The following is a 23,483-nucleotide window of genomic DNA, read 5'->3' as shown; positions in this document are numbered from 1 at the left end:
CTGTCTGACCTTGATCAAGTCAAACATTTCTGGTAAGATATTAGGGGTTAATAAAATCTCTGTCCAAGGGGAAAATGGTACTTGTGGAGTTTTATGGGAGTAACTGGAAAAAAAACAGTGAATGAACCATGTAGTTCATACTGCAATGTAATATGCCATTTATATTGCAATGGACTATGATGGCATAGTCAAAGGTCTTGAAAGGTTTATGATTTGATATAAAGCATTAAACTTGTTGTAAACCTTGGTGTAAAAATAACTGGAGAGAGAAGTGTGTGCTGTAAATGAACTGTGAAAATACGCATTCAGAGAAAAACTGTTTTTCATACTAGCCAGACCATGAATAGTTTCTAATGCAATGAGTCCTTTCCAGTGTTTGTGTCTAACTTAAAATTTCTGAGTGGAAATGTAGAGATTTTATTTCATGCCTTGCATATGACTGACTCATTGTGATGGTGAATTATAGGGTGTTTTGCCACTAGGAGTCTGCAACAACAAGATAAGGCAATAATCTATTTCTACGCTTATGGGCGTGTGTTTTGGATTATGATTTTGTTCCTTTTTTTTAATGATTCATGCACAGGTGCATGATTCATTAATAGATTAGGAAGACCTTATGATGTTAGGGTCTTTTTATCAATGGCAGGAATCCTATTCTGTACTTTTCCCAAGTAAGGCTCTCCATTCAGGCATAACTCAAAAGTAATTTGGTAGCGAAGATATTGATCAGTGCTCTAAATCTATCTGTAGTCATTTTGATGCCTAAGAGACTAGGTGATTTCTTTTCTGGTATATGTTTGAAAACAAGTTTTCCTATTGAGCATAAAGTAATCAGGAACATGTCTGGAGGTAAATCAGTTTTTGATGTTTTTTTTTGTTTTGTTTTGGGTTTTGTTCTTTTCTTTTTTAATTTGTTTATTTGCTTTTTATTTGAGTATTCACGATAAGCAGCTTTTTGCCATCAACTGTATGTAGTGAGGCAGTAGAAATGGAGACGCTTTACCGTAAGGAAACTAATTCAGGAAAAGGTTAACAATCAGCATACAAATATACCTATAGAAAATAGCAATGTCAGTACAGGATTCTTTGTTGCTAGTATAGGTAAGAGAATTTGAAACCAGAAAAAGCAGCATTATCCAGAAGAGTAGCAGAGACAAAAGTTCATTGCTCTGAACCTCGGACACATAGCTAATTTGTAACAGCACTGCGATGTGAAGAAACTACACATAGTTGGAAGCATATAATCTTAGAGATGAAAAATATATATAGGCTTGCAGCAACCTTTATATAATCAGCTAGGGTCCATGAACTGCTGACTTGGCTGGCAGGAGCTTTGGTGGTTTTTTTTTTCTCCCACCTCTATCCACTGTTGTTGTTTCTACATCTCTTCTCATTTTGGAGGTACTGAAAACTCTGAGGTTTAGTGGTTCACTATCCAAAGGACTAGGGGGATATAATGTTACATGTTTTCTATGGAAATCAGGTAAAAGTGGTTGAAACACTTTTTTGCCAAGTAGATTTCCATGTACTGAGAATTACTTTTGTTCACAAGGCAAGATGATATTATTTTTCTGCTGTGTGTCCTACTGTCCCAAGCTTTGCAATCAGTCTTTCCTCTTTATTTTGAACTGTGCAAGTGTTGTCCAGAGTTTGGGAGCATGATGGTTGAAAGATGACCTAAGGATTTGAGCAGTAGCTTTGTTTGGCCAAGTTTGTTAATGTGCACGTGTGTTTGACTTTTTTCATTTTCCTCATATAGACAGCTACGGATAGTGACAGGAGAATGGTTTTTTGAAGAGAGAGCAAAGCGCTTCAAACAATCAAATGTTCTTGGAACCGATGTTGTCAGACAGTCCATCCTACGCAAATTCCCAGGTAGGAACCACAAGAGAGAGATTTGCTTGTGCTTAATATATTAAAAACTTGTTTCCAGAGTGTTTGACTTGTATTGTGTTTTGTTCTGTACTGTTGGAGGTGTAAGTATGATCAGTATTTTAATCTTAGTTTCATATTTAGGTATTACTATGCAGTGATTTGTGAATGATTAATATTTAGGAAAGGTAAGGTATAGATGAATGAAGAAGTATCTCTGTGGAGATAGAGAGCTGCTTAAAATACCACTGTCCAAAGAGGTGGACAGTATTCAGCTGCAAAGCCAGCAGCAGAGACTCTAAAAGGTCATTCTCAGTTTCTGCCAGGAAGTTTGCCTGTATGCAAAAATCTAAACACAGCCATTTTTTCACTTCGTCTCTCATTTGTGATGGTGGTGTGTCAACAGTATTCAATTATTTCTTCTTTCAACTCTGAATAGGAAAGATAAACATTAACTCCTGTTCTCTGTGCTGGAATATGGGCTACATCCAGACCCCTTGGTACTTCTCAGTTCTCACTTGGCTTTCCTTTTGCCCAGATATCTGCAATAAACTGCACTTGGCCTTTTAGGTACAGTAATAAATAGTCTGGCTGTCTTGACCAGGTCTGTGAGTTGCTGTGGCGCCTTGCGTGGTACCACAGGGCCACTGGTTTAAGAAACAGCAGCTTTTCCTGAGTGCTGATTCTTCTGTCTTCACTTAACTACTTCACTCTGCACACAGAAGCTGTTATTTAGGTAGTCTGTTTTCAGATGTAGCATTTATTGCTTTCAGTAGGAAGGTGATGGGTATGGGCAGTTTGTAGGGAGAAGGACCGCTTTACTGCCATTGGAAAAATGCCTGGTGCAAATATATTGCTTGGCAAAATGCTGATCTTGCCAATACCACTGTGCTTTGGAAGCTGTCAAACTGGCAAGTATCTAATTTTTTTTTTCCAGTTTTCATGTTATGCAGCCTGTCAAATTGGGTATTTTGTGATTTGTTACTTTATTTGATAGATATATTAAAAAATATGTTTAAGCCATTTCCCCCCAATCTTGTTCCTAGTTGGAAAACCACTTTAATTATGAAAATATTCTTTCATTTAACACAGAAAATACTGTACACCAAAAAATTATATTTCAGGTCCTTTGGTTATTAAATGTTTTGTCAGTGATAAACTCAGAAGTGTAGTTCAAGACAAGAGTTGATAATGAGAAAAATTTCAAGCTACTTAAAGTTTTATTTTCTTTTATTAAATGGAAAAGCCAAAGAATGCCCGAAGGTTTTGATTTTTTAAATGATATTTTATCACAGAATGGTTTTATTTAATACTGAAAAATTGGAAATCTATCCTTGTAGGTTGTTTGACATGTGCTGGCTTTTTTGTGCAAACATTCACTTCTATTTTCTTTTTCTTTTTCTTTCCCCCTCCACTGAAGATACAGTTTCCAGTAAGGATGAAGGAAGAACATTTAAAGATCAGCCCCAAGAGAATGAAGAAAAAAGGCCAGATGTAACAGTCTCCTCCACAAATGGGCATAAATCAGTCTTCAGCAGACCCAGAAAAATAGGGTAAAGCCTTTTCTTTTGGAAACTGATAAATCTGATAACAGCTGTATATGGTCGGATGGATTTTCTTCTGAGTTTCTCCAGCATTCCACATCAGCCTCAAACTTCCCAGGGTTAGAAACAGCCTTCATTTAAGGGCATATTTAGTGTAAGTAGATCGCTGTTTCCTAGGAAATGCAGCAGTAATTACTCTTCGGCTATAAAGGTAGCAGAAAAAAAGCAGTTTTACTCCTGGATTTTTCTTGTTTATACTTGGAAGTAACAGTTTCCCTAAAGGCAGGTTTGCTGAAGAACAAATGCAAAAAGTAGTATTTGGAGGGCCTAGGGTTTTTTTGTAAACTGGTTGCTTCTGCTCTCACAAGTCAAGTTTCTGTTAGCTTCCAGCTGTGCAAATGCAGTCTAGCAGTCAAACAGTGCCCCTTTCTTGTGCGTGTGACTGTGAATAAACAGATGCGTTGCTGATCGTCTTGCAGTCTCAGTGATGTGTGTAACCCCAGTTGGGCTATGCCCTCAGAGGAGCGCTCACTTACCCTCAGGGGACATGGAGAGATGCATTGAATATATGGTTGCACAAGCGGTGTCTGGACATAACTCGAGGCTGTTGGGTGAACGGGAAGAAAAATTAGATGAACATTCATATCATGCATGGCTGGAGCTCCATGGGCTGGTAGCTGGAAAACTTTCTGTTGGAAGAACACATTTTATTGTGGATCCTAAATACAGGGTAGGTAGATGGCTCTCCTCAGAAGTAAAAAAGCTGTAGAAAGCTGAGTATGGAATTACTTATTCCAGTGACTCAAGAAATTAACATGAGTAATTTCTCTCTCGCTAATATTGGGAAAAAGAGCATCAGATGCCTCTTGCTTCTCAAATGAAGATGAAGAAAAAACCAGCTTAGGGAATCTACTATAATAAGACCTAGGTGTTGCTCTAAATCATGCTAATTGACGGCTATAGTAAGAGTGCATTAGAAGTTACTTTCCTAGACCTCTTTTCATTTAAATCCTTTGTGCAAATCTATTAGTCATATTGCCCTATGAGAAACAATTGGGTTTTTTATTATTGTCTTTTGTGGTTTTTTTTAGTGGTGCTCAGCCTTTTTCAGTTTATGGCCTAAAATGTTTTCTGGTGGTGACATTACCCATAAAGGAAATTTAATCATACAAGAATTAGGCTTGCTTTTCCTAGTGTATTTTGTGGCCTCTCTTAGAAATAGTTCAATATTACTCCTCTTCCTTCCTTGCTCCTTCTTCCTCCCTCAGGTTCTACATTCAAATATCTCATGAGTGGATTTGTTTTAGCAAAGCCATTTTGGGGTCAGCTCTTACTGACACTTAGTGTCATGGGATAACTTAACAGTCTATTGTTGTTTTTAACCTATGAAGAATACTATTACTTTTCAAAACTTTATTTCATTTCTTTCATTTCTGTCTTATTAGGCCACAAGTTACAGGGTAAGGGGGTGACACGTTTTCGGAAAATAGCATGTTGGGGCATCGATGCATATAATTGTAGAAATTGCAAATAAATCTTAAAGAGAAAATACATATAGTGTAATCTGTTAGGGGAAAATACACATACTTAGTCAAAAAGACTTTGCTGTTTATAAATTTTAAAAAAATAAAATAGAGGTGGGTTTTCACAAAAGGCACTTCTGCTTCAAAGCTTGAAGTGGCCATATTGAGTCAGAGGGATGTCTTAATGTTTTGTGCCTTAAAAGCAGTTTATAGCAAATATGATGCTTTTTTTTCTGTTCATAGGAATTAGTTTGATAACCAGATTTGGTGTTCTATTGACCCTTCTATAAAGAGTTGTCCATAGGTCAGACAGATGAAGTTAATAGAACACGCACATCATGGTATTTCAGTCAGGCTGCTGTTTCCTGGGAAAAACCTTACAACTTTTAAAATATTTTATTCCCTGTTTTCATCAGGAAGGTAATGAGGTTGGTTACCAAAGGAGAAATTACAAATGCAAAAGATGAAGGTAAAAGGAACACAGGCTCAGAAGCTGAAACCCAAAGCCTGCACAGTGGCAAGTCAACCCCTTGCTCTGAGAGGTGAGCAGCAGAAATCTGGCGCAGCTTATGTCGGGATTAACCTGGGGTGTGTGCCAGTCCTCTGTGTTGCACTGTGTTTTTGAATGCTCAGCGTTAATACTATCTGAGAAGCAAAGCTTATGTTAAAGGATAAAAAAATCCCTAAAATTTATCTCCATCCATCTTCCTTTTCTCTCCATGGGTTCAGCTGGTGATTGCTGTCAGTATGTCGGTTTTTGTTTTCTGGCGAGCTGTGCTCATGTTACAGAACTGAGGCCCTTTGTTCCAAAGTTTTTCTTTGGTAATGACATGTTAATGGATTATAATTTATATTTTCTTCTTCAAAGGCTCTGTTTGCCCTTCTCTTCCCATGATTATTGTCCCAGTCCTTTCTAATAGAATTCTATTTATCATTCTTCTGGGCTTAAGGGATCTCTGTTAATGCCTCTGAAGCCAGATGCAACAGTCATCTTGTGTCCCACCTCCAAAATGAAGCCAAAAAATAGCTCACTTTTTTCTTGTGCAGTTGCATAGTCTATACTGGATGTAGACCCACATTCTTTGCTCAGGTGCACACACCTAGAAATTTTACAATCTAGATTGAAAAATAATAATAATTTGCTGTAAGATCCAATAGAAATTTCTAGCGCTAAAAGACTGCTCCTGGAAGACTCTAAGTAGGTATACAGGAACACAGGATTTCAGGTAAAAGAAACATAATGAAGTTTAATTCACCCATAGATGGGCCTTCTTGTTTAAGCAAGAACTTATTTCCCTTTGTTACCTACAATTCAAAATCCCAGTTGCTGGATATTCTGCAACACGCCTAAAGTTGATGGTGATGATGTTCTTGAAAGTTGATATGTGATTTATTTCTTTTCACTGGATGTTGCAGTACTTACTAGCCAAATCAGCTTTAAAGCTAGTTTTTCTTTAATCCATACACAGTTCACTAAGTTTTTTTCACTGAGCTAATTAGGCCTTCTGTGTCTAACCCGATTCATACCTGACTTTTATGAGACTAGAAGTAGTGTTCACTGTTTTTCTGGATTTGTTTTGCTTTTCATTGAATAGAGATGAGTGGAGGATCTAAGAGACAAAAACTCATGTATCTGGTGTCTGTGCTGCTTAACACTAAGGTTGTGCAATATTGAGTAGCTTTCTCTAAGAGTTTACCAGAATAAAGACGAAGGGATGCTTGTGAGAGATTGGTGCAGCTGTTCCGATGTGCCAGACTGCAAGAATGTTATCGTGCAGTTAACCATAAATGAAGCAAAATAATTTTGTTTGGGTGGTAGAATTCGGCACCTGATAAGCTCTGTGCACAGACTTAGAAGGATAGAGTGAAGTAGTCTATTAAAATAGCCTTTATGTTGCATTGCCTTGCTTGATTTTCACATAGAGCGTCAACTTCTTTCTTTTGCCCAGAGGCAAAATCCAGGGTGCGGGATTTATTAAATTAGGGGTACTGAGTCATAATGGCAACTTCGTTCTCTGCTTGTCATCTGATCCTCACCTGGCCAAATCAGTGTCCTGTGTCAAAGTACATAGTAACCCAGCTGTGTTGCCAGGAGATGCTTTTGGTAGGGAGGCTGCATTATTTTACCATCTGTGGAAGATATGGCACTTTCTAAATATTATTTTGTGGAAGGATTGAGGACCAGCTTATAATTTTTAGTAGAGGGATGAAAATTCCTGTCTTTTACATGCATGGTTAAATACTTGAGGGTGCTTGCTTTCGTTCATTGATTGCTAATTTATAGAACTGAGTAGTAATTATTAAAAATAACGGTAAAGCTTCCCAGGCTACCCTCCACAACTGTTTTGAGTTTCAAATTAAAAGAATATAACAACATCTTGCGACACTGTAGCTGTCCTAGATTTGCCTGCATATTTCTGATTTTTGTAATTGCTCTCATCTTTTTAGCTGCATTGCCAAAACTGGTAGTATTTCACCTACCATCAGGGAAACAGAGAGAAATTTTATTCTTTTTAAACATTTCTGTTTAAGAGAAGATGTACTGAGCTGAGAACAGGGGGTCCCAGCCATGAACTCATACCTTCAACTGGTTTATTTCAACTCCAGCAAAAATGTTTACTGGTTTTGCAGCTGAACGAACTGGGAGGCTGCATCAGGATACTTCTGGGAGAAATAGTATAGGAATTTCAGGTTCACCTACACAGGCATGCTACCCCATAGTACTGAGATCTTGTCTACCACATGGAAATGCCTGGTATAGTCACCTTACAATAACATTTTTCTTTTGTTGTCTACTTAATATGTGTATAAAATGTGTTGAACCTCTCTCTAATAGCAGACTGAAATAAGGGCAAAGTACAGGAGAGGTCTGTTTAGCAGGTTTGATATGCAAGTGCCCAGCCTAACCGATGACTCCTGCAGAACCCATTGTAACGTGTTTTCAAATCTTTTATCCCAGTCCATTATCACTTCTGAACATTTGTCTTGATTTACATTAGTTCACACAGTGAGGAAAAAAAGTCTGTAACAACCATTTTTGTAACAGAAAGTCACAACAATACATCAGAAGTGGTGTGACGTGCAATAAAACTCAGGTTTTGAACATTTTGGCTACTTTCCATACACTGACAGGTTTGGAAGTTAGTGTGCGCATCTAAGTCTAACAGCTTTGATAAAATACAGACGAAAGCCAGCAACCTTGATTTTTTTTTCTGACTTTGCAGCACCAAAGACACATCTTTATGTAAACAGGACTAAAATTAAACCAAAGCACATTTAGTAGGATTTGTTAATCACTAGCTCATGAAATTAAAAAGTAGCAGTGCATGTATGTGAAGTGCATATGCATAACAGCATGTTTATTATGCATTATCTACTGTTGTCAATATATGAAATTGGATATTAATTGTTAAAAGGTTACCATATGCTCACTGAAAGACAAAACCATGATTGCACAACATTTTTAGGCAGTCTTGGTGTTTGGGGTTTTCTTTTGTATTCCTTGTTTTCAGTAACCCCACCAATGTGGATTCAGAGCCTGTGCTCACCGCTTAATGTAGTGGTAAGACCGGAGCTGTTGTGTTCCAGGGTATTTCTTCTCCCTTCAACAGTAGTTCTAATAAAATTTTCCATTGTGGTAGACAAGATTTTTACTGCAGTTACTCTAAACATGGTATGACAGCCTAAACCAGGTGAGGGTGAAATTCAGCTGTTGTCCAGCATAATGAAGGTGCCTGCAAATCTGAAATATTTACTAAGCCAAGCCTATTTTGGCTGAAAATATACTGTAAGTTCCAAAAGTTTCTCCAGCAAATTTGTACTGCTGTTGTCCTCTGACACTGTATTTTCCATACAAAAAAGAGTGCAATTCCTGCATCAGTTCCTATTTATCAATAATTTTTGTAGTAGTAAGTAGGAATGTATGCAGAACTGTTACTGTCCTGCAAAACTTCTTGAGATTTCTCTGAACTGTGAAGAAAAATGAAGTTTGAACTGATGTTTGTGGAGGAAGAAGAGTAGATCAGCCAAGAACGTGTATTTTTACAGCAAATCAAATTTCAAATGAAAACTTCAATTGGAAATTTGTTGAAATATATTTTTAAATAATTTTCATTGTTTCAAAGGGTCAAAAAAGTTCAACAGTTTACCCTTCCTAACCCTCAATGTTCATGTGGAGTAATTGTATTTTCTAATGGAAAATCTCATGGAAAAATTTCTGCCTGTTGTGATATTAGAGAGCAACTGGGTCTGGTATGCTGATCACAGGTGCTTTTTTGTCACTTTTACTAATATGAAACCTGGTGAAAAGACTTGTCCGGCTTTTCTAGCTTTCCAAGCTGGTTGAAAGGAAGGACCAGTTTGGGTCAAGAATCATTATTGCCATATAAATAGGACAGTGGGCAACTTGTTCTTTTTCTGGAGAGGAAGCAGAGCAGATAGTCAAGGATTTTAGACTTTCTGGGGATAGGGCTGGCATTAATATTGGCTGTAGAAGTTGGTGGCACGACAGTTCTGGCCTACTTTTTCTTTAAACCAAGGAGCAGCCTGGTAGGAAGTGTTACCTGAGTTGTCGCGCCTACTGTTGGGATGTGAATGCAGTGTGACATGAACATGGATGAATGCAGCTTCTGCAGCCTGGACAAGAGCTGCCCCTTTGGGCTATTGGCAGTTCTAGTAAAAGTGTTGAAAATACTTGTATGTATGAAGTAATTGTAATTCACCTTTTGCCTGTGTTTTTCTTTCCAGGTGACCTGGATTAACATATCATGTTAATGTCATATTAATTAATGTGACCAACATGACATAACCTGCGATCCTTGCAGTGGAACACACAATTCATCCAGGGCAATGTTATTCTAGGAAACTGTTACCATGGCTGTTTTCTTGCAATGGTTTTCTAAATGGGTTGCCTTGGTTTGCTCAAAGCAATAACGGTTTAATACTCTTCTCTCCATCCCAGAGGGAGCACTCTTTCGCTGAACAGCAGCGATGCAGAGACCACTGCAGGCCATCTGAAAGGGGCCGTGGCCCCTGTGAACAGAGGCAATGTTTCCATATCTTCTCTCCCGAGGTCTCTGGCCCACAGCACGCACAGCATGACTGCAGATTATAGCAGGGTAAGTACAGTGATATAGAGCTGACACCAAAGACAGCTGACGCCGAACAAGGTAACTTGGCTGGTATCTGCCCTGTTAGATCGATTTGTAGCCCAGAAAGGACAAGCCTGACAGAGATTTTGTTTCTTCTTTAATTCTGCTGGGACCAGGGAAGATCTCTACCAGAACAGAATTTGTCATGCTCTATCAATGATGTGGTTTTCTGTTTGGCAGGCATTTTGCTTTTGACTAAAAATTGCTGTTCATGTCCAGCGTTACATAATGAGTTACAGATTCTGAGCTGGGAAGCACAAGGGATGGGAGTAAGCACTTTTGGCTCTTCAGGGCCTTGAGTAAATCCTGTAAACTAAGGATGTGACTTTCCAGCAAGCAGAGTCCAGCACGCCCCCACTGACTTCTAAGGGAAACTTTGCAAGGTCAGCACTTGCAGAAGATCAGGCCATACTGATTTTAGGTTTTTCTGGATTTGGACACTGGGCTCGGCATAAATTATTCCATAACACAAAATGTGTGCTAGATGCTTTATCAAAATGAAAGGTGGGATTCCTCTTACCTGTTGTTAGGCGTCTTGGGTTGTAGGTGACCCCATCTGAGCTGGCTGCCTTGGCTAGTTTGTAATAAGCAGAAGGATGTGGCTCATCTAGCCAGCAGCAGATGCTCTCTTCGTTCCCAGACAGCCTGCCTGTTGGGCAGCTCCTCCTGGCTGTGCACTGAGACACCCATCCTGAATTTGTTTCAGTCACTCTTCTCAAGAAATCAGGATTGTACTAGCAAGTTATTCTAAGTTGCCATGACTTAAGTGTACAAGAAAAGAGAAATTCATAGTCAGAGGTAATGCCTTGTACAATTAGTGTTTGGAAAAAAGTAGATGAGCATTTGAGATAAGAGCCCTACTGAATGCATCGAATTTTTTTAACTTCCAAATGCTTGGTCTAATATATTGTCTTTCCTAATAAAAAATAAGTTAGTATATATGAAGGGAAGTTTTGGGAGCTGTAAATAAATTAATAGTTATTTTACTTATATTCTTGTTGGCACACCGACTGGCTTGATTTCAAGTGCATTAGGCTTGGTTGAAAAAAGCCAATCCATTTAATTTAGATGAATTTATATGTTGTTAGCTATTCCTCCACAGGAAAGCAAAAAGCCATAAAGACATCAAGCATATTACCTTTATTTAAGGGGTTATACTGGCATAATTTAATTAGTTCAAGTCCATTTGGTTTTACCCTGACTGAAATAATTAAGCTGGTATAAAAACAATAGGTTTTGTCTCTTCCTTTTTTCTTTCCTTTTTTTTTTTTTTTTTTTTAAATTCTAAGCTCAATTTTATAGATTCTAGTGTTCCCCTTACCTCCTTTCACTCTTCATGCATTGCCTGATTCTTCAGTTGCAAACTCAGGACGTATGTGTGAATTGCATCTTTGCTAAGAAAATCAGATTAGATTGTAATCTAAATATATTCAGTAATAGATTGGATGCTAAAGGAGCTTTGGAGTTCTGGGAGATAATAGAAATTATGCTTTTGTAGACTGATAGTGAATAAGCTCACTTTTTGTATTTATGGGATGTGCATTTTTCTTATTGGGCAGGATGCTGGCTTAGAAAATGGCATGATTATTCCAGCAAGTGAAAGTGTACCTGAAGATTTAGTAAAGAAGCACTGTAGGAAAGCATCTGGAACACCTTCCATTGCAGTTTCTAAGGTATCTTTGTCATCAGGTGAGTATTAAGTCTTTCTCTTCTTTTTGCCAGCTCTTATCATCAGAGGATTATTCCTATTCTTGTGACTCTGCTCCTTTGGTTTTTAAAGCACATTGAAAGATCAGATGTAAGTTTCATGAATTTGTTCATATTTATTCTGAAAATTCTTCCCTTTTACTAACCAAGTTTATACCGCTTCACAAGTTTTACATCTGAAAAAATGGTAATCCTAACCCCAGTAACCTTGGCACAATGTTAGTATTAGGTAAAACACATACTCTTAGAATTGTTACAAGATTTCATTCATAATTGCACATTGTTAAATCTTTCGCTGTGTGGTTGACTGTATAAAATACTACCAGTCTGCAAGCTGTATAAAATACTACTGTGCTGCTGCCATTACATTTCACACCCACTTTGCCCAGAAGCAAACTTGGGGAACAAAGAGCTGTCAGAGAATAAGACCCTTACAGACTTCATGTCACTTCATTTTCATATGTCATGCACTGAACCAGTCGATTCAGCTGGAAGCTGTAATTTACCTCATTTCATTGAAGGCTGTTAGGTAAATGAGGCTTGTACAGGAAGGTGCTGTTGGAGCCAGTTTGCAACAGTGGGTGGAAATCCTCCTTTACCTATCTGAAATAGGAGGCAAGAGCACCCTGCACTCCTCTGCTTCTCCCATGCACTTGGTCGGGTTCTTACAGGGCTAACAGAGGGGGTTCAGGTTTACAGGTTTCTCTCTTGAAACACAGCAGGGCTCACTTTATTTCAGCTGAATTTAGCCCAAAGCAGAAACCTAGCTGGCGTATCCCACAGAGATAATCAAAGGAGACAACGTTCTTCACCTTAGATTTTTCAACTTGAAAGCATCAGAGTTTCTTTGAGAATATTGTACAGTGCAACTCCAGGCAGAGGTGTTACAGACAGGTACTTCTTCAGAAGTGAAAATTCTCCCGTTTCTGCTACCTTATAAAATAAAGGGTTTCCTAGTAGAAAAGAACTGGCCTCATGTTACCAAAGCAGATGGACGCTGACCAAAATTGCAGGCAACCTGGGAACGGCCTCAGCCTCTTCATTGTCTCCTTGTTGGAGGATCTCAAAAGACATTAAGCTCAGGAGAGTGACCTTTCCTGTCACATTAGCTATAGCCCAGGTAGAAGATGAACAGTTAAAAACTTTCCAGATTCCTACCTGCAGGATCTAAAAGTATTCTCTTCCCCTCTTTCTTTCTCAATATATTAAGAGTCACACAGAAGATTTATATGGGGAGGACTAAGAAAATCTTCCTCCAAGACATCGAATGTGTCTTATGGCTATAGAGGGGGTGAGAGACCTGTAGGACTGAAACAAACTTGTGCAGGTCTTGAGACTTGTTCACTTCTTCCTCCTCCTCTCTGCACAGGGAACACCAGTAATGGCAGAAGTATTTTCTGTGTCCATCTCTATCCCTAGTTGCTTAATTCTGAAGCACACGCTGAGGAAAGTTTGGTGGTGGTGCGAGATCTGATAATCGCTGTAAACACTTGGACTGCAAGTTTTGCAGTGTTCCAGGCTGATAGACCTACCAGAGAAAGTCAAAAGCTTGATCTATCGTATCATTCACAGGAGACAATTACAGCAGGTAAATAGTGCAGGGGAAAAAGTATTGGCCAGAGGCTGAATAGCATCAGAAAGCATATTTCTCAATTTATCATATTGATGTTCAGTTGTCAGAGTTTGTGACAGATACCTAAAATATTGTTTTGATGTTTTTTTCTGAAGAAAACAAATGGGTTTGAGACAACGCTTATTAAAATGTGGAAGATGAAATGGGAATCTTTTTGTACAAATTATAGCAAATATTTTAATTGTTTTTATCTTCCAGATCGTAGCCGATCTGAGATAGATTTGAGTGAATCTTTCTCTGAAGGAAATGAGGATACTCTGAGCATACGAAGCAAATCTGTACCTAGTGCCTTAGATCAGGACCTGGTGAGTTATAAATATGTAAATGTTTATCTGGTGGAAATCCTGTTTGTCCAGACTTATAAGTGCTGTATGTATACTCATGTAAAATATAAGTAATGCAGAGCATTATTTCAGGAATATTTAATGAGTTTTTAACAGCTTCATCTTCTGAGTATGTTGGCTATAGAATGATTCCAAAGAATAGTCACGGTTATGGTTCTGCTGGTTTTTGAGTTTACAGGTAGAAGGACTCTGGCCTGAAAATAAATTTCAGGCACTATGTTACACATGCTCCAAAGTTCTGTTAACTCATACTTTTAAATTTTAATTTTGATGTCGAGGAATACTGTACTTTAAAGCCTTTAATATTTTCTGGTTTTGATTTTCCCAGTGTATATATTTTGAGGAAATGATGCCCCAACTTCTGCTCTGTTACTGTTGCTTACCTCTTCTTCCTGTTCACTGTTTTCTCCCATACACCTCCATTCCTTTTTCTATGTATTCTGTGAGATGCTTTTCCTGAAGTGATTCACAGCTATCCTCTCCTTTTATGCACATATCCAAGATACACAAGTTGCAGACGTGCATCAGTGCTATAAAAGAATTTCCAAGCTTGTCAAATATGCGTGAGGGGAAAAAGAAGAATTATTTAAATAGTTCTTCAACTAATCATAATTTGTTCTGAACTTTCCAAACGTGTGCTTGTAGCTTAAATACATGACACTCTGTGTTATGGTTTATGCATTTTGTCTATTGTCATAGTCCTTCCCTACCGTCTTTTCAGAAGAACATTGGCCAAGGGAGATGTCTCCCCTTCTTGTCACATTTGATTCTTGTGGCTTGGTGGAAAACAATGTTCGGGATTCCCATCTGTTTCTTGAATTGTAAGGACTTGGAGAATTTGCCTGCTGCAATGCTTTGTTTGGGTTAATCTTTAAGGAAATTTAAAGAAAGCCTTTCTTGTGTGTCAGATTTTTGTGGAAGGAAAATTTAAAAATAAGTGATTTGTTAAGAAAAAGGATGTGTTCTTGATTAAGAAGCTGGAAAATATTGCAGAAGAAAACCATAAATTAATAAAATACAAATTTTAAATATCTTTACATAAATTTTCTGCTCTGATTGTACAGTGTATGATAGTTATTGCTTAGGGATTTCTCTGATGCAGGTTCCCGAGATGCCAAGTCTAGAATGGTTTTCTGTTCTTTGATTTTTGTCTTCCTCTTATTCAGACAGGTTTTTCTTTCTTTCTTTCTTGCTGACTCTGAATGAAATTTCAGAATGTGTCTCATCAACTCTTTGGCTTCTTTGCTAACATAGGAGACCTCTTTTGTGGCATAACCTTGATTTAGTTGCTCCTGGGTCTGTGAGAGTGCTAATTCCCCTTTAAACTTCATTCATAATGGGCATTCCTAGATCTCTGATTCTACTCATGTCCTCATTTGCTCTGTCTTATGAAATCAATTGATTGCATCCATCAGCTTTAGTATTACCATATTTTTTTAGGGTACTTTGACTCAAAGGAGTCCTTCAGAGTTTTGCCCTACATTCATTATGGATGCAGTGTTTTGAGAAAAAAGTTGTATTCCTGCTGGAGTTTAGTTTATTTGGTGCTTGATATAAGAGGCAAGAAGAAAGAAATCTAATTAAGATAATAACAGCTCCTGCAGCCTGAGAAGTTATACCTCCTTCTCTCCTGGCCAGCTGGTGGAGCTAGCTGAGGTCCTTCAGTCTCATTCCTGGGTGATGGGAGCTGACAGCAGTGGTGTGGGAGATGCCACATGTTAGTAGGATGTGCAGATTGCTGGAATTCATCAGCTGAAAGGGTGGGGAAAGGCTTTTAGCTGCTTTGCTCCCAGCTTTATCAGGAAAACCCATTCCACATACAGAGATATTGGCTGCAAAATTGAATGGGTGTTTTGCTTCTTTAACTTAACATTGCTCTTAATAGTGAAAAGGGACAACCCCCAGAAACCCACATACTGTAGTACGTACTTATCAAGGAGTATGGGGAACCAGTTAAATCTAGTGTTGTGTTCAGGTGTGAGCACATTATCTAGGCAGGTGTGTGTTGAGCTCCTGACCATCTAGTGTTCATTACGTGCTCAGCTGCTTTATTAGAAGTAATTGGATAATATGCATTTTATAACACCCACTGGAGATGGAGATTAATGTCCTACTAGCTCTAACTTTAATAAGCTAATAACACTAACCAATTATGTAGTTGCAGTTCTGTAACACCTCCCCAGAAACATAATCATTGTGGTGCAAAATGAATTAAGAGCATAGGTTAAATGTTAATTTTTTTTTTTAGTTTTAGATATCTGGTTGCAGACTAAAATTGGTAGTTAGCTAGCTGTCATTAAAACTCTTTGTGAACCACTGTTAATATTTGAGTGTCTGGACCTGAAACACCCCAGTTTGAAGATGTTGCCTTACTTTTTTTGTCTTATATTTAATTATTCAGCAATAAAAGTGTAGTATTGTTTATTTTAAGGTACACAGGTATGTATACAACAACATAAAGGAAAGAGTTTTGCAGTGGCACCAGACTTGCTTCTTCCTGTTGTATGGGCAAGAAAGAAAATTATATATTCTTGTGCTGTTTTAAACTTAGAATCATAGAGTCATTTAGGTTGGAAAAGACCTTTAAGATCATCAAGTCCACCTGCTAACCTAGCACTGCCAAGTCCACCACTAAACCTTGTCCCTAAGCCCCACATCTACCTGTCTTTTAAATACCTCCAGGGATGGTGACTCAACCAGTTCCCTGGGCAGCCTGGTCCAATGCTTGAAGAAATTTTTCCTAATACCAGATCTAATCCTCCCTGAATTCTGAAGTCAATGAGGACAGTAGAAGTGAAAGGTGGGGTGGTTTTTCTTTTTTATTGTTTTTGGTTGTGTTTTTTTAACTTTATTTTATTTTAGGGGTGTGTTTTTGGTTTTAATTTGAAGGATTCAGCTCTCTATCTGTCTCCCTGAAATAGTTTGCTCTGCTGTGCCTGTGTCTCCATGGACTTTTTCCTTAGAGTATAAAATATTCATTACTTCTTTTTTTCTGTCAGGTGGTAACAGTGCCCTGAATAGATTAGAAAGGGAAGAGACTAGCAGAGGAAGCTCGTCGTAAGAACACAAAGCTAAGAGGAATGCTTGCTTTAGTATGTAAATGTTGGTCCCAAATAGGGTGATGGCTTGTCTTGATTTCCCTCAGCTCAATATTAAATATGCAGTTACAATTGGAAAGTAGCAATAGAAAATGTTGTGTCACTTTCAGCTGGTTTTATTTTGGTTCAGTCACTGGAGAAAGGAGAAGAAATGTAACAGCTAGTTTTAGGCATACTAATGACAAATGCTCTGCAGATCTTTACATAAACTGTGACAATTTAGCTGTCCAGCAGCATTTCTTTGCCCTGTTTTTCCTGATGAGCATAGAAGCCTTTGAGACTCCTTAAGTTTGAGCACAGTACTTCCCTGTTTAGTTTAAGAGAGTGAGAGCGACTAAGCGATAGAGTGAGGTAGGCCACCACATGAGATGTGTATAGATGCAAGGCAGCTGTAGGAAGATGAACATTTTAATTCCTTTAAAACTAAAAGCAGAGTTTTTTCGAAATACCTGCCATACATTTAAGGAAATGCTTGGAATTTCCAAGCTACGGTTAATAGAATGATAGCTCTCTGTGAGGTTTTTTCCTGTAACTTGAAGTTAACAGTCCTATTAGGACCATCAACAAATTTTAAAGTTTCTTTTTAGGTTTTACTTTATTGTTGTGTTTACAAGTGAAAATTATTTTTTTCTGTATATGAGTTAAAGATGTTACCATTCAGTCTTGTGTATTAAAACTCAAGCATATATGAGAAGCTGTGCGATTACTGATTTATTTCTCTATTTTAAAAATATTAAAATAATGCAGGAATTTGTTTTTAAAACATGCACATCAACTGGATTTTTTTTCTTTAACGCTTAAATATATTCAGTGTGTATGATGACAGGACAAGTTTCTTCTTATATGGTTTGGCAATAACCCGGGCTTTTCAGGACTGTCTGTTAGGAAGTGGGTCTGTGTTAATGATCTTTTTCATGAAATTGTTCCTGTCGCTGAAGACAGCTTGAAAGGGTGTGAGTGTAATGCAAATTCTGTGCCTGTCCACTTGTGTGAGTGTGACTGATATACATGTAGATAATAATTAGAAAACTGGATTGCTGGATTGTAAAAAATAGGTCCTGTAAAGTCATGGAACCTAGACTGTAACCAAGAAATAAATCATCTAATGGCTTCTGGCTACAAATTCTGGTTTACCTGAAGAGGTAAACCAGTATCAATGATCCCCTGACCTGTGGTGTCGGATCTTAATTTGCTCATTTGTTTTTTTAAGATTTGAAAAATTCTCACCATGTCTCTCTAAGACTTTCAAACCTGAATTCCTGAATGCAGATAGTAATAAATAGAGTAAGTTAATTCACATGGGATTGTTAGTAGGCACTGAAGTGGGTTTTGTTTACACACACAGTTGTTGGCCACGCAGAGGTATATGCCTCCAGAATAAGTTATGAAGTATGTATGTCAAGCTTTTCCATTCTTAAGCAATTGAACCCTGAAACTGTAACAGTGACTTTTCCCCTTATGCTGTGTGCCTGTGCAAACATGTGGAAAATGTAAAGTAAAACTCCTCTAGAGATTAGAATTTAGAATGCATCCTGCGCTGTCTTCCTAAAGTGGAAAATATATGAAACAAAACTAAGCAACAGAGGCTGACCAAATACAGAGCAGAACATGACGACTGAAATGCCTGTTTGTCATTTAGGATTATCTGGATGAAACAGAAGAAGATATTGATGACATAGTGGCCTCTCGTTATTCAAGGAAACACGGACATTTGACAAGTGGATTACCAACAGTAAGATCTTGAGTAGAAAACATGCTTTTTTCCTTCCACAAGAGACCATTGTTCTTCCGAAAAGGCGTTTAACTTCATACCGCTTAGCAGCAAATATCTTCCATCCTGCACTTCAGAAACCTCCTTTAACATTTAGATAGGTTTTCTATTATACTTTTAATGCTGTTCAAAGCTAAAATACTGTTCTCTGCAGCACATGGAAAGAGAACACCGTTTTGCATACTCATATTTCCTCACATGCTCAGGATACTAACAAGCTGACGTGTGGAGGAGACAAACCATAGGTGTTTGCAATACAAGACTGCTCAACTTTGCAGAGGAGCACTTAATCGTAATTTACTTAAAGAGAACAAGGCTATGGTGGGATCTTCCATATCAAACCACTTTCTGATTGTTCAGGTTCTTGGGACGCAAATACTTGCCTGTGTGTTTGCGTATGTACCGCTTCTGTGGCATCGCTGTCCCATCCCCCAACCCAGCTTCTCCCATTCTTCAGGACATGATTGCTATGCCACCTACAGTGCCACCTACAGCAGTTCTCTTTCTGTGAGCAGGAAGACACTTGGGAAGTTTGGTTGGTGACAACTTCTCTACCTTCTGCAGTAATTGTAGTATTTTTCTGCTACATCCTTTTGCTTCTTGTCATACCCACAAACTTATATATTGTAAATCAGATCATAGAATCATAGAATAGTTTGGGTTGGGAGGCACCTTAAAGATCATCTAGTTCCAACCCCCCTGATGTCAGAGTCTTGTGGTTGTCTAACTGTTGCAACTTAATGTTGGTTTTAAAAGGTTGGCTGCGTTTTCAGGTTGTAACAGGTGCTTTTGGTGCAACCAAATTGGTATAACAAGCCTTATGCAGTTTATTATGCAGTCTATTATTGACTGAGAAAGAAACAAATGTAGCCGTTAATGTGCCTAGTTTATGACTACCTGCTGTGTACCTCACTTTTGGGATCTGACACTTAGGATGTGGGCAACTGATAGCATCTTCAGAAAAGTCACAGATCCCTCTCTGGCCACTCTTCTTCATGACTTGTGCCTTAGAATAGCTCTGGCCAGCGTATAGAGTATCAGAAAACTGCAACAAACTCCAAGCAGAAGATGAGAGAGTTGAAGAGACTGAGGAGACATGAGGAGTCTGTGTGCTAAAAGGGAAGAGAAAATTTGGTCTATGACAGTAACCAATGAACTGTCCCCATTAGTCCCTGTGCAAGCAGGGACCAGGGAATGCCCACTTAAGTTCTTGATCCCAAGGAGATGGAGTTGGCTGAATCCAAGTTTGGCTTAGCTGGGGAGGCGGAAGGGCTGAGAAAATTGCCTTCACGGAGCATTTTGGTATCTTGAGTCTGGCTATGTCCAGACCCTTTTCCCTTCTGATTTATGTAGTTCACAGAAACAGATGCAATGGAGATGTGTTGCATTACACACCAAGTCAGACTGGAGCAAATGTAGCCTGTTGATGCTGGTCTAATTAGACCCGCTTACCCAAGGCTGACTGTGACTCATTGTCTCTAATGCTTGCTGGTCCCATGGATTTATAGACACATTTATTTCTATTTCCTCTGAATATTGATACGAGGGTTGCAGATGCTTAAGTGCTTTCTCCATTTAGGCTACTAGTTGAGGAACTGCATTTAGAGAGCTTTCCCTCTGTGTGCTGTAGGCAGCATTCTGTCTGTGCGCAGGATTTTGTCCTTTGCTGTAGATTTCCCTTTGACCCTTTTCTTAAGCAGAGCATAGCTTTTCCAGTGCGGTAGGTTTGAGATAAATTCACATCTCGGAGCTCTTGTTTCTCTGTATTCATGGCATAGCATGTCACTGCATGCTATGTTAATGGAAAAATTGCAAATGGCAAGCCCGCCCTTTTTTGACATTTATTATTCCTACACAATGTATAAATTAGCTTTACGAATAATGATTGCTTGCTCTGTTTTTTCATGTCTGTTGTTGTTTACCATATTGACACAGGCCTGCTTATCTCTCCAGCTTTCTTTGCTGCACGGCCCATAGGCAAGGTGCTCGGAGAGTTGAATTTTGCCACAGACCAATTATTTTTGTGTGGTTCTTCCCCTTGACAATGTTCTTTCTGCCTCTCTGCAGCCGATAAGGAAGGAGGTAGATCAGGATGTAGTTACCCTTGAGCTGGTTGGTGAGATTTCCAGATACTGCTCTAGTAAGCAGGGGGCGAGGGGGGAAAGTTTCTCCCAGTATTCTATTACTGTATTTTTTTTTCCAAAGAATGACACCTTTAAACATTTGTGTAGTTTTTTTCTTCTTACAGACTCCACAGAAAAACTGCACTTCCTTACAAAGGTGCCAGTCCAGCAAATACGTGACTGCTTAGCTTTTGACTAGCTTAAGTGAGAATTGACTTTATTTGGATTTGTCCTCATTTATGTCTGCATACAATCCAATACAAATCCTAATTTGCTGAGCTGGTGTTCTAAAATGTAATGTGTTTACTTTGGTATAGCAGATACTTCAATTCTGTTTGATTACCTTGAGTCATGTGTCCTTCAATACTTGAAGTACAGGGAAAACACTTAGCTTTTCTCTGATTTGGTGATACTTCTTTCTTTCTTTCTTGCTATGGCTTTGCAATACAAACTTCCTTTACCTGTCTATATAGGTAAGGATTTATCACTGCACTTATTCTTTCTTATTGCAGCGATCTAATGCTCTTTTCTCTTGACCTTTTGCACTGCTTTCTTTAAAGAGCTCCCCAGAAGGCTCTGACAGAAAATGGACATATTTAAATGTGCCTGAAACAGACGGTGATACTGTGAGTTCTCCTGAATCCTTTGCTTCACTTAAAGTTTCTTTCTTTCTTTTTCCTTTGTGTTGAAAACTCTACATGTGTATCTTGCAAGGTTCCTGTGTCTTAGGATTTAGATGGTTGTATATGTGTTTGAGCAATCTTGCTCAATGACTCAGTAGAAAACATGCACCAGATTTCTCGAATGCCTTTGGTTCTGGCAGTGTGCATGTTGCTCTGGTTTTCTTTAAAAATATTTAGTTCTTTCCTAATTGTAATCTTTTGGAAGAGAGAAGCCTCATAGCAATACTCTGTATGGTATGAGTGAAAAAAAAAGGACGTTTCGGGGGTGTAATATGTTATGCTGCACTGGAAAATTTTGTGGGATTTTTTGCTAAATTTTTTTGGATTTAAGAAAATTGCTGAAATGGCGGGTATGGAATTTTGCTCATTCTTTTAGAATTACTAATGGGAGGTGGGTGTCAGTTTCAAAAAACATGCTTTTATACCATATCTGTTATGGGAAGCATCCTTATAATTTTTTTAATGGTTCTGTCAGTGGTTGTCTTACTAGACAGTAAAAATTAGGTGTATGGCTGAGCCAGAAAGGTGATTCCACCACCACTACCCCTGCCCTTGCTTGAAACTTATATGAGCTTACAATTTATGTAGCCTGTCTGCTCTTCAGTTCATGCATGAATTAGAGGTAATTTAGAATTATAAATAGGTTTGAGTCCTGCCTGGAAAAACATCAACTGTCTAGACATCTAAGCTATTATTAATTATAGTTCTTATTCCCATTTACATCAAATAGAAGCAAGTGGTATTTCTATTCTATGATATATCTGTTTCTATAGCAAGTCCTAACAAATGTGACAATATTACAAGGCTGTGACTTTATGAAAAAAGCAGATACTGGAAATGATTAATTTGTTTAGGCCTTTAAGTCCTTTTTCTCTCCCCCTCCAGACTAGCATTAACAGCATGCTGAGTGTATATAGTGAAACTGGTGACTATGGCAACGTGAAGGTCAGCGGTGAAATCCTTCTCAACATCAGCTACAGCTACAAAACAGGTGCCCTCAACATCCTGGTAAAAAGTTGCAGAAACCTGGCCGTTGCAGATGAGAAGAAGCAAAGGACTGATCCGTAAGCACAGGGAGGAATTCCCTTCTAGGCTCTGCTAGGGGTGCCTTCCACCATGTCACGCGCAGTGATGAAGCCTGGGGTTGTGGTATGAGCCTGAGAACTCAAAAGATCCAGTTGCTACAAGCCAATGTTTTGATAATGGTTGGTTTTGGATTCCCTGTGGGAAATGAATTTTCAGTGTTTCTTAGGGCAACATGTACGTGTTCTGGGGAAAGAATAAGATTACTTAAAATTATTAACCTGTTTGATGGCAATCTCTGCAAAAGGGCAAAAAATATGAGGGAATTGGGGGGCTGAATTGATTTCTTAGTTCTAAAATGTGAAGTATATGAGAGGAGTGATGTTTTGGAGGGAGGGAGGGAGGGAGGGAGGGATGGAGATAAATTTGGTTTCACACATCCATAGATTCACTTTGCAAGGACCATGTTTTCTGAGCTTCTTATAGTGTTCAGTAGAATACATAAATCCTCTCATCAGGAAGTAATAATCAGTGTCTCTAATCATATGTAATCCTGTCGTATGCAAGGTACGAAGTTTTCAACTCTTGTATTTTCAGTGTATGTGTTTTCATATACAATCAGTCAGTAATCATATACTACAGAAGGGAAAGCTTTAAGAAAGTTTTCTGCATTTCTGAGGATGAGTAAATGAATTTAGCTCTGCCTTTTGTTATTCTGATCCTATGGGAACAACAATGCTATGTTCGTAGATAAAGACCATACCTTTCCATGTTTTGTATATTCTGTCACATGCGTACATTGTTTTGACCGCAAAAATTAATTTCCTCGTATGTGTTGCTGATGCAGCAATGTCAGGTCCTTGCTCAAACTGGTTATTTGCTAATAATTTACTACTTGATCTGCAGATATGTCAAAGCATACCTTCTGCCTGATACATCCCGCCAAAGTAAACGCAAGACCAAAATTAAAAGTAACACCACCAATCCAGAATTTAATGAAACGCTGAAGGTG

General features: G+C 38.4%; 1 protein-coding gene across 1 annotated transcript in view; it reads left to right on the top strand.

Annotated features, from left to right (window-relative positions):
- Positions 1–23,483, top strand: part of SYTL5 (synaptotagmin like 5) — a 65,523-nt gene that overhangs the window by 24,384 nt on the left and 17,656 nt on the right. Inside the window, exons 3-12 of the mRNA XM_064473396.1 lie at positions 1,760–1,875; positions 3,293–3,425; positions 5,356–5,481; positions 9,900–10,056; positions 11,649–11,778; positions 13,628–13,734; positions 18,511–18,603; positions 21,326–21,391; positions 22,334–22,512; positions 23,378–23,480. Coding sequence (XP_064329466.1) covers positions 1,760–1,875; positions 3,293–3,425; positions 5,356–5,481; positions 9,900–10,056; positions 11,649–11,778; positions 13,628–13,734; positions 18,511–18,603; positions 21,326–21,391; positions 22,334–22,512; positions 23,378–23,480 — 1,210 coding nt within the window. The remainder of the gene's footprint in view (positions 1–1,759; positions 1,876–3,292; positions 3,426–5,355; positions 5,482–9,899; positions 10,057–11,648; positions 11,779–13,627; positions 13,735–18,510; positions 18,604–21,325; positions 21,392–22,333; positions 22,513–23,377; positions 23,481–23,483) is intronic.

Source organism: Phalacrocorax carbo, chromosome 1, assembly GCF_963921805.1.
Source record: "Phalacrocorax carbo chromosome 1, bPhaCar2.1, whole genome shotgun sequence".
NCBI classification, from domain to species: Eukaryota; Metazoa; Chordata; class Aves; order Suliformes; family Phalacrocoracidae; genus Phalacrocorax; species Phalacrocorax carbo.
The sequence above is the reverse complement of the archived record's forward strand: the minus strand, read 5'-3'. Positions and strand labels throughout refer to the sequence as shown.